The sequence below is a fragment of the Herpailurus yagouaroundi genome, unplaced genomic scaffold (assembly GCF_014898765.1).
Source record: "Herpailurus yagouaroundi ecotype Mexico unplaced genomic scaffold, PumYag 159, whole genome shotgun sequence".
Lineage (NCBI taxonomy): Eukaryota > Metazoa > Chordata > Mammalia > Carnivora > Felidae > Herpailurus > Herpailurus yagouaroundi.
This window is the reverse complement of record NW_024412400.1, coordinates 45,931,273-45,946,354: the sequence shown is the minus strand read 5'-3', so window position 1 is coordinate 45,946,354 and position 15,082 is coordinate 45,931,273. Positions and strand designations below refer to the sequence as shown.

Genomic DNA, 15,082 nt, shown 5'->3' with positions numbered 1-15,082 from the left:
ACAGAGATCATACGTTCGCACTCAAATGTGGAAGTTGAGAAACTTAACAGAAGACCATGAAGGAAAGGGAAAGAAAAAAAAAAAGTTACAAACCGAGGGGGAGGCAAACCATAAGGGACTCTTACATATAGAGAACTGAGGGTTGATGGGGTGGAGTGAGGGGGTGTGGGGAAAATGGGTGATGGACATTGAGAATGGCACTTGGGATGAGCACTGGGTGTTGTATGTAAGTGATGAATCACAGGAATCTACTCCTAAAGCCAAGAGCACACTGTATACACTGTATGTTAGCTAACTTGACAATAAATTATGTAATTAATAAATAGCTAGCTAAATCTATTCACTTTAGCTGTGCCACTCTCACAAAGACACTCCAACTGGTAATTTGACCCTTAATGTGTTTTCTATCCTGTCAATATATCCTAGGTACCCCTGACTCCAAAATAATGGCAAGTTGAAATGAACTTTAGAGCCACTTCATTCCAGGAATTTCATTTGAAAGATTAATATATACTTCATCTGAAAAGGACTCTGAAACAAAGTATGTCTTTAAAAAAAAAAAAAAAAACTCTCTATTCATCATGGAATTAACATTCCAGGGCAGATTGCAAAACACAAACAGCTTTCCTAAGTTATTAAAAAGTTAGTAGCCTGGGGCCCTTTAAAAGAACAGGGCCACTATATGCTCAGTATGGAACAAGCACCAATGTTCTTAAGAACATACATTAAAGATATACATGCAAACACATCTCAGAAGATACACAAGCAACCAGACTGGTAACAATTCCTTCTGAAGCATGTGAAGAGGGGTCTGGGAGACCATGTACGGATCAACAGTACAGTGAGACTTCACCACCCTCTTTGAATACTGTGTTTTATACAATGGATATATATTAGCTATTAAAAAATTTGTTTTCATCTCACACAAGAAGCCGTTTTGGGGTGGTTTTTTTTTTTTCTTGAAATTCATTACACTTGAAGCAATGGATCTGCAAGATGCACAACAAATAAAAACTCATTGAACACCGAGCCTTCTTCACAAGGCTCACCTCACAGCTCACCCCACACCACCCTCACTCCAGCTCCACGCTCATCCTTCAGTTGGTGTGACCAGCTTGGAAATTCTGTAAAGCAAACAAGACCAGGATGGAATTCCTAGTTTTCCCACTTTCCCTGGATTTTCTTACCATAATTTGTAAATTGGAGATACCGGCTACCTGAGAAGGATTTTGTGAGGAGTGCCCCAAATGAAAAAACAGAATATCAGTCTGTAAACTACAAAAACTTGTAACAAATACTTTTGTTATATAATATATTCCAAGTGTAAATGTGCACGCATGTACCAATAGCCATGGAGAGCAAAAAACTACACTATTAATTAGATTGGGATTCTGATTAGTATTTTATCACACAAGACGATTAATCATTTCAAGCAGGAGTCAACAATACAACTGACTAGAAAACAGGAACCCATTGCCATCCAAAGGTTCTAACAATAAATTCAAGACTAGGTAATTACCCCAAAACAGCAAACCGGAAGAAATGACAGCGGTAAAGACCAAGCAAATACAGTACCCAGAACTCTAAACCTAACTCATTGGCTCCCAGCTTGCCAGGAAGGGAGATAATTATCTAAGACCAAGAAATACTTTTCAAGATACAACAAAAAACTAAAACAAAACAAAACTTTCCTAATTTTTACTTAGAAGACTAGACTTCCTTAAGGCCCAGCTCGTATTTCACTCCTTCAGAAAGCCTTCCCTCATTTTTCATCGCCCATCATTTCCTTTATGATTAGAGGTAATTATGAACTGCCGATTGCTCTGTTTGAGAAAGCCATTTTCTCTCCACCAAAAATGACAGCCCCTTAAAGGCAGGCACTTGGTTAAAATTCTCCACAGCATCTACCTCAGTGTATAAAAACTTAAACCTTTTTCTTAAGAGCCCCCCCCCCCCGCCTTATTCGAGTGAAATAGAAGTCCTTTTGGTGCATTTTGCTAAGAAATTCAAAAGGAATCATGGGCAGACATTACCTTTGATTTCATCAAAAATTTAATCACACACACACACACACACACACACACACACACACACACACACACACACCTCACGACCACCACTATCACCTGCCTGCATTCTACCTTGAAAAGGACCGTAACATTTTACTTTGGAAAATGTTTCCATAGAGCAATGATGAGTAATGCAGAGTTACACTGCAGCATATTAAATTTGATTAGAACTTTTTAAAGTAAACATAAAATGAAGAATAAAGAAAAATACTTAATGTTAAATGAAAATGTTAAAGATAAACTGGAAATGAGAATAGAAACTCTAGTAAGTACACACAACACACGCAGGGAGGCAGGTCTCCATCCACCCACTGACTAAGCCTAGATGCCATACAACCTAGTAGCAGTGAGCACCGTCAGCATTGGGGTCTTGCTTTCTAAATACTGTTCCCACTAGAAAGAAGTAGGATTCCTTTGAGAAATGACTGACTACAGACCTGAGGCAGGAAAAGTACAAGACGAGCCTGAGACACTTTCTGTGCCAAAAAGCAAAGAAGTGCTCTGAGACAAAAAGGTGTCATGTCAGAAAGGATACAAAAGAGCTTGAAACATCTTCTGCTGGCCAACTTTTGGGTAATCTGAACACTAAAATGAGGAAGAGTGTAACTGGTTGTAAAATACTGGGTGAATAGAAATCCATGAGCCCATCACAATGACCAAAGATAACTTTTTTAAATAGGAAAAAGAAAGAAAGAAACACATTTACCACCACTAAACATGTCATTAGAGCAATTCTACTCAGAAAAACTGATAATCAAAGGAAAGGACTTTAGTATTTACTGTCTTTTTTTATAAAGAATTACAATTTATCACAGTTGGTAAGAGAAAGCTTATTTTCACAGAAGAATGCCAACATCTAGCCATTCCTAATAAAATAATGACTTGGTGCCTGGTTCACCAATAGATGCTAAAACTTTTAGATAAAAGATTGTTGGGGAACAGGAGAGTTACAGGTGCCAAAGCCTTACCCCAATGCCTCTATTGCAGAATTTTTTTATCCAGGTAGCCAAGAGCTACGCCACCAGTTAAAACCTATTTTCAGGCCTAAATACAGCATGAATTTAAATACAGTTACACAAGCACTTCTGTCCAATCTTCAGAGTTATTCCCAAAGTAATGAAAGCAGAGATCTCTTTTATGACAATGAGATACGAGGACACTGAAAATGCGGTGGCAATCTTGACTTGAAACTAAGAGCTTGTCCCTAGAATCAAAAAAGTTAGTATTGGAATGTCTTCAAGTACCCGAACTGAAAGTAAGCTGGTTGGCTTAGATAAGAAACCAGACTGTCAATTATGTGTTTAGCAGGGTTTATTTCTGCAGTCCAAATGGCTCAGTGAATATGTCACAAATTAATTAACCACTGTGCAAGAAGGGTAGCTATTCCTTCGCTGTATTTTGGGGCGATAAGAATAGTGGTTCCAACAGTATAGTCAACCAGGAAAAGTCTCTCATCCAGTACAGATGCCCAACCCAGCAAAACCTCAGGGGTACAGAGGAAACAACCGGAGGTAAACAGAGCAGTTCCCTGGGGAGTTTAACCACGAAGCATGCATTTTAAGCTTCTTCTAATCTCTCTGTTCCCCCCCCACCCCCCAAAAAGGCTTGAGGTCCATGATACATCTTGTCACTTTTCACCATACTGAACACCCAACAATTCTTAGTCCGTATTAGAGCTGTTCATCTTGCAAACAATTTCATCTTTCTCGAGTTTCCACAGCACGCTGGACTTTGCTATGCTCTGCCTGGACCCCATGGTGCCCATGAGATTAAGGGTTCTGACTCCTCAGATGCTGCTCACAGCCCTGAAACCCCACAGCCTGTTCCCTGCCAGCACCTGCCTGCCCAGAGATGCATCTTGTCTTCACGGGGCCCACAACGCGGACTTCCCCCTAGCAACCACCATGTCACAGCAGGGAGGAAAGAGCAAACCCCTAGTGAGTCCAGCTCCCTCTGTGCCAGCAAGTGACATAACTTCTGATGTTCAGGTCCCTCCTACGCAAAATGGGAAAACAGAACCTACAATGCAAGCTGGTTATGACTGCCTATAGTGTCTGTGAACTTCCCAGCACAAGATAATAAATACCAGCTAGTCATGATGGAATAAATGCTGGCTAGCAACTGTAGCAACTAGCAATAGTGGACACTTGCGTGGCCATTTACTATGTGTTAGCAACTGTTCTCAACTCTTTAGAAGCACTGACTCGTTTCATCCCTAAAAGGTACTGCCAATTATAACTATCCCCACGTTACAGACAAGAAACTTAGGGAGAGTGTTCTAACAACAATAGTACCCAGAAGCCCTCCCCTGGCCGCCCACCATCCCCCATAGAGTACTCACAGACCCTTAGCACACAAGGCTCCTCACAGCCTTTTATCACCACCCCGCTGGCAACTAACACATGAGATGAAAAAAATCCCAGCAGTCGCTCAAGTCCAACTATTTGATGACCCTCTTTCTCTGCAGACGCCATCCTTCTGCCAGAAGTGGCCTTCCCTGCACAACATCCCCCCAATTCTGTCGAAATACCTCGTCTTTCAAACTTTACTTCTCCTGTGGATCTCCCTGAGCTTTCCAAATTCCTTGGGACTCCCTGCACATTTTACTCATTTCACTGTGAGCGCTTCCTTCCTTTTCTGATACTTGGATTGTTTGGATATATGCCCTACCCCCAAGTGTGAACACCTCCAGAGCAGCAACTACACTCTCCCTGACCCCACTGACCAGCAGTGTCCAGCCCAAGCGTCAGAACCCAGTGTGGACACAGCACGCTGAGGGGCTTTGTGCACCCGTCTACACATCCGTATCCTCATCTGAGAAATGGGAATAAACTCTGTCTCTCACAGATCATCTGAATACATCAGAAAACCCACAGAACAGAACCTAGCAAGTAGGGAATGTGGTATCACAGCACACCACAGTAATCCTGGTAGATGTGGTGAGGGACAGGCTATTCTCACACGAGCCAACAGGAAACACAGCAACAGGTTCCAACAGCAAAGGGATGAGGTATGCCCAAGGCTGAAAAGCTCCCTCAAGTAACAGATCATTTTCACAGCACACGACACAAGCTGACCCGATCTAAGACTGCAAGAAGTGCCGTGCTCCTGCTTACCGCAGCGAGGCACATTCCATAATTGCTCAAGAGATGCTAACTACTACAGTGAGAGCAAACAAGGTAGTAAATTCAACGGTTACAATTAGTTGGCTCAGCAACAACAGGACTCCTCAGAGGGAAAATTCCTACAAATAAAGGTACAAAGTTCGCGTTACTTACTATAAAGTAGTATTTCCTAATCTGTTCAAAGACTTTCCTTAATTATGTAACTGTACGTTTTACTTATTTTTAAATATTAGCTAGCCCATCTTAAATGCTTCCCTCCGGTGAGGTCAAACACTTAAGACAACTAAACATTCTCATCTTAAAAACAAAACATTCAACCCTAAAAAATTTCTGAAACCAACTTTGCATCATGTCTGGTGTTTGTTCCCATGAATCTGTAACACTCACCTATTGTGATAACATTTTCTAAATATCCTGTCCACCTGTAACATCTTATTTTTTAGCTCTCATAAGGACTGAAAATTATAATCTCCTCCTCTAAACTTCCCTAATTTCACCTCTATTTTAAAATCTCTGCCCTGATGTTAAGATTTGCCCAAGTCAAATAGTTCTTTACCTGCCTTGAAATTACATGTGAGGGGCACGTGGGTGGCTCAGACAGTTAAACATCCAACTTCAGCTCAGGTCATGATCTCACGGTTCGGGAGTTCGAGCCCCGCATCGGGCTCTGTGCTGACAGAGCAGAGCCTGGAGCTTGCTTCAGATTCTGTGTGTGTGTGTGTCTCTCTGCCCCTCCCCTGCTCACGCTGTCTCTCAAAAAGAAATAAACGTAAAACAAAAATTTTTAAATATATAAAAAAAAAAAAAGAAAGAAAGAAATTGCATGTGAAACCTCACCAAGAAACCCAAGGCCTCGCTCACTTTTAGGTACACGCCATACTGGGTATGTCTTTGCCTGCTGCAAGCTCTCTAGGACAGCAACCCATTTAATCCACATTTTAGATCGGTAACTCTTTGCATAATGATAGTGACAATCTCTGTGTTGCTACATTTAAACAATTTACACAATGGGGTCTGCTCCCTTGTTGCTGTTAGCCCACTTAACTTTAGGAAAAACTCTCTTCAATAAAATCAAACAGCAGTGCTTTATAGCTCTGTTCCAACACTGAATGTGGGAACTGAAAATAAAACATATGTTTCTATTACAAAGGAATAAAGGCCATTTCTGCTGAAGACACTTTACAGATTGTAAGAACAATCATCAAGACAACAAAAGTCATAAAACCAATGCCAGAAAAAGGTGACACTTGATAGTCAATCTTGCCCCAAATGTGCTGAATGATTCTTTTCACTGTCAAAGCCAGAACATAGAACCTATTACTGCAAGTTAATCTTCTGAAGTGTATGCAATTTAATCCAGTTCAACACATATATATGTGTGTAGTTGCTTGGCTGTAGAGCTTGCTTGGAGTGTGAAACTTGCTACATTATGGCTAGGTCCACACAGCCAAATGCTTCCAAATGCACTCTCTAATGTGCTTAAAGAAGCTGAAGAAAGTGCTGAAGACAAAGCAGAGAGTGAGACATATCAGGTGTAATGGGGTGATAGTAAACTAAGATCAGATCACTGAAACCACTGAAATCTCTCTGCAGATAATAAAAATGGTACGGAACATTCGCATTTTAATTTTTTTTTTAACGTTTATTTATTTTTGAGACAGAGAGAGACAGAGCACGAATGGGGGAGGGTCAGAGAGAGGGAGACACAGAATCTGAAACAGGCTCCAGGCTCTGAGCTGTCAGCACAGAGCCCGACTAGGGGCTCGAACTCATGGACCGCGAGATCGTGACCTGAGCCGAAGTCGGCTGCTTAACCGACTGAGCCACCCAGGCGCCCCAACATTTACATTTTAAAACACATACAAGAACACAGAAAAATGAATTAGGTATCTACACAGTTAAATTACCTATTGGGGGGCGCCTGGGTGGCTCAGCTGGTTAAGTGCCTGCCTTCAGCTCAGGTCATGACCTGATGGTTCATGGATTCAAGCCCCGCATCGGGCTCTGTGCTGACAGCTCAGAGCCTGGAGCCTGCTTCAGATTCTACATCTCCTTCTCTCTCTCTGTCCCTCCCCCTCCTCTGCTCACATACACTCTCTCTCTCTCTCTCTCTCTCAAAAATAAATAAACATTAATAAATAAATAAATAACCTATTAACTACAAAGGTTAAAACAGCAACCATGTAGTGAAGAAATCTGGGAGGCACCACCTTACCCAAAAGACCAAAGTCAGTGATCACCGCCAGCACTGGGACAATGTAGTATGATGTACTGAGAGGCTCACAGCATTGCTTCCATGGTATTCCTACCAAGAGTACATAATCTGAATCTAATCACAAGGAACTGGACAAATGAAAATCAAGGGACATTTTACAAGATAGCTGGTCTATCCTCTCTAAAACTATCAAGAAAATGAAAGGCTGAAGAACTGCTCTGGATTAAGAGAAAATGAAAAAGACATGAAATTAGAGGTAACATGGATTAGACTGGATCCAAGCTGAGAAGACTGTTGTCTGGACAGACTAAGGTTTTGCTGTAAGCAACCAGTCACTTGGTGGCAGATCTGGGATGAGCAAAGCCCAAAGCTCCTTCCGAGACACTAGACCTCAGAGTTTAGGGGTCAGCTCCTGAAATGCATGCATTTTTTTAAAATATTCTCATTTGTAGCTTTAAGTATTTTTTTAGGTCAAAGTTTTTATATATCCTACCACGAAAAATGGTATAGTAGGCACTTGATCTTCATGGATTTGACATTTACACGTATAAACACACATGAATGATCATAAAAACACATCAACTGTAATACTTAATAGACAGAGTCAAAAACCAGAATCGTGTGTTATGTGGCTTACAAAAGAGAAAACACAGCTAGCGAGTGAACCTAATCAAACATCTGTCGTGGAAATAATAGAAATTTTAGATCCGGGGGGAAGGGGGGAGTAGAAAATAATTGCCCCCCCTCCAAAAAAAACAACTGCTTACACTAATAAGGAAATTAATGGTTAAAGTAATGAATGCAAGAAGTCTCTGATGTTCTTAGCTACAAAAGGGAACTAGGCTTCCTTCCATTTGGTAGCAGAAATCATACGGTTGTGGCGATACATTCCTATCTGAGATCCCTAAAAACTCTAACTACACATTCTCTGCAAATGATGACGGTGTACCAGACTTTTATTTGTCCTAAAACTGTTTTATATTTCATTGGGCAGATGCATTCCTGCATGATTCCTTTATCCTTTCTAGGAGTGTTAAAATCAGATTAAACTGATCAAGGAAACCACTGACAGAACCAGTTACAAAAAGCCATGAAAAGAATCTAAGGAAAGGAGGAACGGTCTCTCCATTATAGCTGGTGATGATACAAGTTTCAAGGATTAGGAGTTGGAACAAATACACACACACACACACAAACACACACACACACACACTTTAGGCCTGATAATTCATTTATTTATCTTACTTACTGAGCACCTTCTGTATGCCAGGTACTCTTCTAGGAGATTCAGTACTGAACAAATGAGACAAAGTTTCTCATGGAAAAACATTATAGCTGAACGAGTGGACATAAGAAATCAATAAATTAATTTAGGGGCACCTGGATGGCTCAGTTGGTTAAAGTGTCCAACTTTGGCTCAGGTCATGATCTCCTGGTTCAGGGTTTGATGCCCTGCACCAGGCTCTGTGCTGACAGCCCAGAGCCTGGAGCCTGCTTCGGATTCTGTGTCTCCTCTCTCTGCCCCTCCGCCACTAGCACATTGTCTCTGTATCTGTCTCTCTCTCAAAAATAAACATTAAAAAAAATTTTAATACATAAATTAATTTAAAATATAACATGAGGTAGTATTAACAGCTATGAAGAAAAATAAAGCAGGAGATGATGACAGAGTAACAGAGAAATGACCTTTTGGCTGGAGTGATCTGAGAAGGCCTCTCTTAGGAAGTGCCATCTGAGCTAACCCGCAGCACAGGGAGGAAACAGGCTACGCAGACATCATTAAGCATCTGACTCCGGCTCAGGTCATGATCTCACAGTTTGTGAGTGAGTTGGAATCCCACATTGGGTAACCTCGAGCCCCCCTTCAGGTAAAACACAAGACCCCGGTAAGCCCCAATTCTCTCTCTCTGCCTCTTGCTCAATTACGCACACATGCTCGCTCGCTCGCTCTCTCTCAAAAAAAAAGTAGGAAAATACGAAGAAAGGAGAAAAGAAACTTAAACATTTATTGGTTCTACTTTGGCACCATTGGCAAATATTGTAATGAGAATGTATAGCTTCGGTAATTTCTAAAAGGGACATTTCTTTTGTTTCCCCCAAAAAAATAGGAAGTCAAAGATGAAAACGATTAGAAGTATGGAGTTAAGACTGCTACCAAAACAACACTCAGAGATAATCACTGTTAACTCTGGGGATTGTTTCCTCCCATTCTTTTTCCCTTGAATACTTAAATACATGCACAATACGGTGTTGTTTTAAGTACAGCTGACTTGTGCTTCTTGGCTTTAGCACACCTGAACTCAAAGGTGGTAGCCATGGAATCTAGCCATGTTTTCTGTCTTGTTTTAACTTTTCAGGCTTTTAGAGTGGGCTCCAGTGACTAGTTCACCAGGGCCCCCGACCAGTCCCAACCACCTCACACCCTCACACACTTACTTAGGATCCTGCCTGCATCTGAGGACATTTGCACTTCCTGACCCTGCTCCTCAGAGCTTTGTAGCTGGGGTCTCCCTTTATAAAACACGCATGTTTCCATTTCATAAGGAATTATTTGTAAACCTGATCTTTATGTGGACATCTTTACATGTAATTTTCCGTGCACATTTCTAGTATATGTGCTGCCGAAGCGAGCACATTCCGTGCACATTTCTAGTGCAAAATCAAATCTTTTATTAATCATGTTTAGCACCACCTCAGGAGTCACTGTCTAGTCATCAAGAATGAAAACTGACCAGTTTACCTTTAGTTCTTTCAACAATACCTACCGTATTCACGGGCCAGTGCCCGCGGCCCCCCCCCCCCCCCCCCCGCTACAAGAGAGACAGAATTTTTAAAGATAATTTCAGATAGTGAGACATGCTGTGAATAAAACAAGAATAACTGAGAACATAATCGGATGGAAGGGGAGAAAGGGGAACGCTATTCAGCTAGGTAGCCAGAGAAAACGTCCTGAGGAAATGGCACTAGAACCAAAGGCTCCAAGAAGAGGAGAGGTGGGAATACCAGAGGGAAGAGTAACCCAAGTACAAGCAAGAGGAAATGCATTCACCCTGAGAAAGGAAGGGGGCGTGGCAGGTCAGAGGGGCAGAAGGAAGACCATGTGGCCAGAACATCGTAGAAAGAGGGAGCAAGGTATAGATGGCCTCGGTGGCCACAGGAGAGAACCTGGATCTTGATCCTAATTGTAGTGACAAACTATCACAAAATTATAAGTAGGGACGCGATATGATGTGATTCAGGCTTGGTGATTAGTGCGGCGGAGACTGCAGTGTAAGGAGCAAAAGGAAAGGCGGGAGCCCAGTTCGGAGGTTGCCCCCGTATCCAGCCAAGGGATGACGGTGGCACAAACCAGTGTTCCAGTAGCTGTGCTGGAGAAAAGTGTCTAGATGCAGGACAGATTTTGGAGGTAACAGCGACATGATCTGCTGACGGAACCAGGATGCTTTCTGGGCCTGGGTGAACGAGGATCTACCTATGTGCTGTGAGCGATTTTCAGCCTCCCCATGGACCTTCCTTCTCGGTACTCACCTCGCTGGGCCATGGACAGAGCATGGAGACAATTACTTGTAGAATCAAAGATGAAATGTAAAACGTAGCATACCTCTCACTTACCCAAATTAGGATCAGTAGCCTGACGTTTCTTAATTTTAGCTTCAGAAATAGCAGAATAATAGGCACACGTCATCTTGATCAGCCACGTGGCTCGAACCATTGGCACTGAATATTTAGCTAAATATGCAAAAACATCTTCTTTTTTACTAAGGATTGGAACCTAAAAAGAAATAATATATTTATAAAACTCTCATATTTTCTTCATGAGACCAACCTAAAGAAAGAGAAAGCAAAACAAAGACACTAAATGCCTGCTACCTTTAACAAAGTATATTCTTGACGGCTTTTCAAACAGTACATTCTGCTTAAAAACCAAAAAAAAAAAAAAAAAAAAAAAAAAAAACAGCCAATTTTCATTAAGAGAAAAGAATCAAAAGTCTGTTCAGCACATTGACAACAGTTTCATCAGTTGTGCTTTCTTATTTATTTAAAAAAAAAAAAACTTTACTTTCAGAGTCTCAGATGCAGGAAACTACTCATCATATCAACCAAATAGGGAAAATAATTTCCTGACAGTCCTCCAAGGAGTTTATCTCAAAATTGGAAGGTACGGATCAAATGAAAACCAGTCCCCATTCTACATTTCATCAAAGAACAATTTTTTTTTTTTATAAAGCTTTCTGGTTGTATCATTTCACAATAACAATTTCCAGAAAGCTTCTAAAGTGCCTTTAGCCCAAAATTTAAAGTAGAGGCTAAAATGATGGATCAGTGAATCTCCCTAATGAACACTGAACTAGAAATAGCTGGGTAATTAATTCACCGGCTGAAAGCAAGCACTAGAGGCAGTTTATTATTTCCTCCAGACCACGAAGGTATACTACTTAGCAAATTACTATCCCAATGTACCACCTGCATGTTTGAGAAGTTAACCCACTCTTTTAGAATTCCTCCTACATGTTCTAGGAACAGCCCAGTCATCTATATATAACCTATTCAACTTATGAATATAGAGTACAACAGTGAACAGAGAACACAGTACTCCATTACGGGCCCCCCAGCCAGTATAGTTAAACTCATCACTCCCGGGCTCTTCATTTATGAATGTGACACCAATCTAACCCTGACTACCTCACAGGGTGGTTAGAAGGGTAAAGTAAAAAACGGGCATGTGGGTGGCTCAGTCAGTTTAAGTGTCTGACTCTTAACATCAGCTCAGGTCATAATCTCACAGTTTGTCAGTGCAAGCCCCGAGTTGGGCTCTGTGCTGACAGTGCAGAGCCTACTTGGCATTCTCTCTCTCCCTCTCTCTCTCTGCCCCTCCCTCATTCACTCAATATGTGCGCTCTCTCTCTCAAAATAAATAAACTTTTTTTTTTTTTTTTTTTTTTTTTTAAGGGTAAAAGGGCGCCTGAGTGGCTCAGTCAGTTAAGCAACTGACTTCGGCTCATGTCAGGATCTCATGGTTCTTGAGTTAACAGCTCGGAGCCTAGAGCCTGCTTTAGATTCTGTGTCTCCCTCTTTCTGTGCCCCTCCCCCACTCACACTCTGTCTCCGTCTCTAAAAAAAAGAAAAGAAAAGAAGGGTAAGGTAGAAGAATGACATGTATCAAAACTGGAATGGTTTTCATTTTGTTGCCAGTTCCAAAGATTTCTCCATGCCAGCCAAAGTATTTTCAAGCCATGGACCTGACCCTCTCCTAAGAGGGCCTTGGACACTACAACCACAGATATCAAGAGCCCTGGTTTCTATGCCCCAAAGTCTCGCTTGATTGTATGTTGGAAACCCAGACTTCAAACCAGCTGATTCTGACAGCATGGCATTTTTCTCTTAGTCAAATCCTCCTTTAGACAGTGGATATTTTCTATCACTCATATGTTACAAATTTGAGTGTTCACACACTTGGTACAAAGTGTGAGCCTAGGATTAAAAGGGAAGTATTTTTTTGTACACAGCCCTTTAAAACAAGCTGTTACACCTGGTTCTTACCAAAGAAACACCCGGTTGGACACTGAGATGCAGCTGCCCGTATACTGTATGTGATGGGCAATTTAACAGACTTTTGATCATGGACAGTTCCAGCCCTGGGTGCTGACTTTAAACATAATCCCCATGCCAGAGGCAGCTACACTGCACAAACATACCTAAAAGGAAGATGAAAGTCTTATAAGCCAAAGCTGGAAGGCTTCCTTCTCTGCAGACTACAGTGACACGCTTTAACATGAAAATTTCCTGAAAATTTCATTTATAAGACACGTTGTTCATGGAGCACAAGACTATGGGTTTACAGACTACTGTTTAAGCCAAGGACAAGAAAAGCACAGGCTTATACACTCCATGCAAGACTTGAGCTGCTGCCTTTCATTGGAACATATAGTCTGAGAGAGTTAAATTTTAGTTGCCAAGGCCAAGTTGCCTCTCAGTCAGATGTACCAAAAAATTACAAGATCAAGGTCTAAAAATTAGGCAAATGCAAAAAAGTGAATGTACCATCCCCAAAGAAACATTACTAATAGCATCTTTTACAGATGCCTAAAGGATTTCCTTTGAATAACTGACAGAAGGAAAATAAAAATTTGAACATGTTAAATGTTCAGATGAAATAGCAAACAAAGCTAAGTCACAGGTCTTCAACATGAACAAGCCAGGGCATACCTCCAGTTCAGTGCCCCTACTGGCAGAACCCTGTAAGAAATGGTTAGCTCAAATAAAAGGAATTAAAATTCAGAAGAATGTATGTGAAGGTTATTTAATTAAGGAAGAAGACACATATTGATGGCTTTGTCAAATTCATAGTTTGGGCCAACTCAGGAAGGAAATTATGTTTACAGTGATTGACTTCCTCACAGGCATGGATTCCATTTTCAGCAAAGAAACCATCTGACTACAACTTGTAGCTGAACCTAGGCAAATACTGGGCAACTGTTTCATTTCTAAATCAAGCTAGAGCTGCATCTCAGTACTAACAGAAAACTAAGACACCTAGCATGTGATGGTTTTTCATCCATGGAAAGGCTGTACCACAGTGTATTGCCTTTCCCCTTAGATAAAGGTCACTGTCAACACCCTCTGTTCACTAAGCAGAGGTGGAGGCAAATGGAAATTACATAGACCACAGTAATCAATGTCACCTGAAGTGAAGAAGCCATACCTAGTGAACTGTTTAAGAGCCAGAAGGATATCCCTAGAGGCCATAGGTCTCTTTTTCCAAATCTAACTATGACCATGGTGGAGTTAAAAGTCCCTTTATAGGCCATTTTTTTACCTCTCTGTGGCTGAATACATGGGAGATCTGTGGAGTTGTACCATAACAGAAAACTAGGTTCAGAAACTTGATTGATCCCATATAGGAAACTATTTTGAACTCGAGTACACAGCTGGAAGAGGACCCAAGATCTTAGCAGGAAAATTAAGGTCTTCTGCATTAAATCATCTCAGAAATAAATACCAGAAATTAAAGAAGTATTTGAACTTTCTACTATGAAGAACATGTAAAGAATGAAATCTTTCACCCAGTTCTGAAAGAGCTTTTGCCTTTTTAAGAGGATGAAATGCTCAGGAAGGGAGGAATAGGGAGGGGCTCCTCAAATGCCCAAGAAATGAATACTTGAAGGCATAGTTAATGGTTTTATAAAGACAACAAGTTTATCTTCACAAAGAATTAATGTCAGGGCTTACCTGAGGAACACCTGACTTGGCCAGAGGCAGCTCCTAATAAAGAGAGAAGAACACTGGCTAATACACTGCACTGTAATTCATCTCCCTCCTCAAAGATGAGAAACCACTACCTACACACACCCCTCAAGCAAGGGCATCAATTCCTCACCATTATTTGCTTTCAGGAAATGTCCAAAAAATGGGATTCTAAAAACGTATTTAAAAAGGAAAACCTAAAAAGAAAGATGTCAGGCTGGCTACATGGAAATTGAAGGTACGACCCAACACGGAGGGTATGAACTATTGGTAGAAAGCCATCACAAAGGCTGTCCTTTGACTTAGGGGGCCTTGAGATCCAATTTACAGGTCATAGAGTACCCACATGGTAAATGTTCACTACTGGACAAGAAATGCTACACGGTTCAGCCGGTGATGAGACAGGCATAACCTGAGTAGCAAGGGGC

General features: G+C 41.3%; 1 protein-coding gene across 7 annotated transcripts in view; it reads right to left on the bottom strand.

Moving 5' to 3' along the window:
* The window catches only part of MED12L (mediator complex subunit 12L), a 341,839-nt gene that overhangs the window by 285,194 nt on the left and 41,563 nt on the right, over positions 1-15,082 (bottom strand). For 4 of the 7 annotated variants that reach the window (XM_040480490.1, XM_040480495.1, XM_040480493.1 and 1 more), the window contains one exon: positions 11,022-11,181. In XM_040480490.1, coding sequence (XP_040336424.1) covers positions 11,022-11,181 — 160 coding nt within the window. Of the gene's footprint in view, positions 1-11,021; positions 11,182-14,639; positions 14,673-15,082 lie in introns of all 7 variants that reach the window. The other 3 variants (XM_040480492.1, XM_040480491.1, XM_040480494.1) reach the window with 1 other exon arrangement.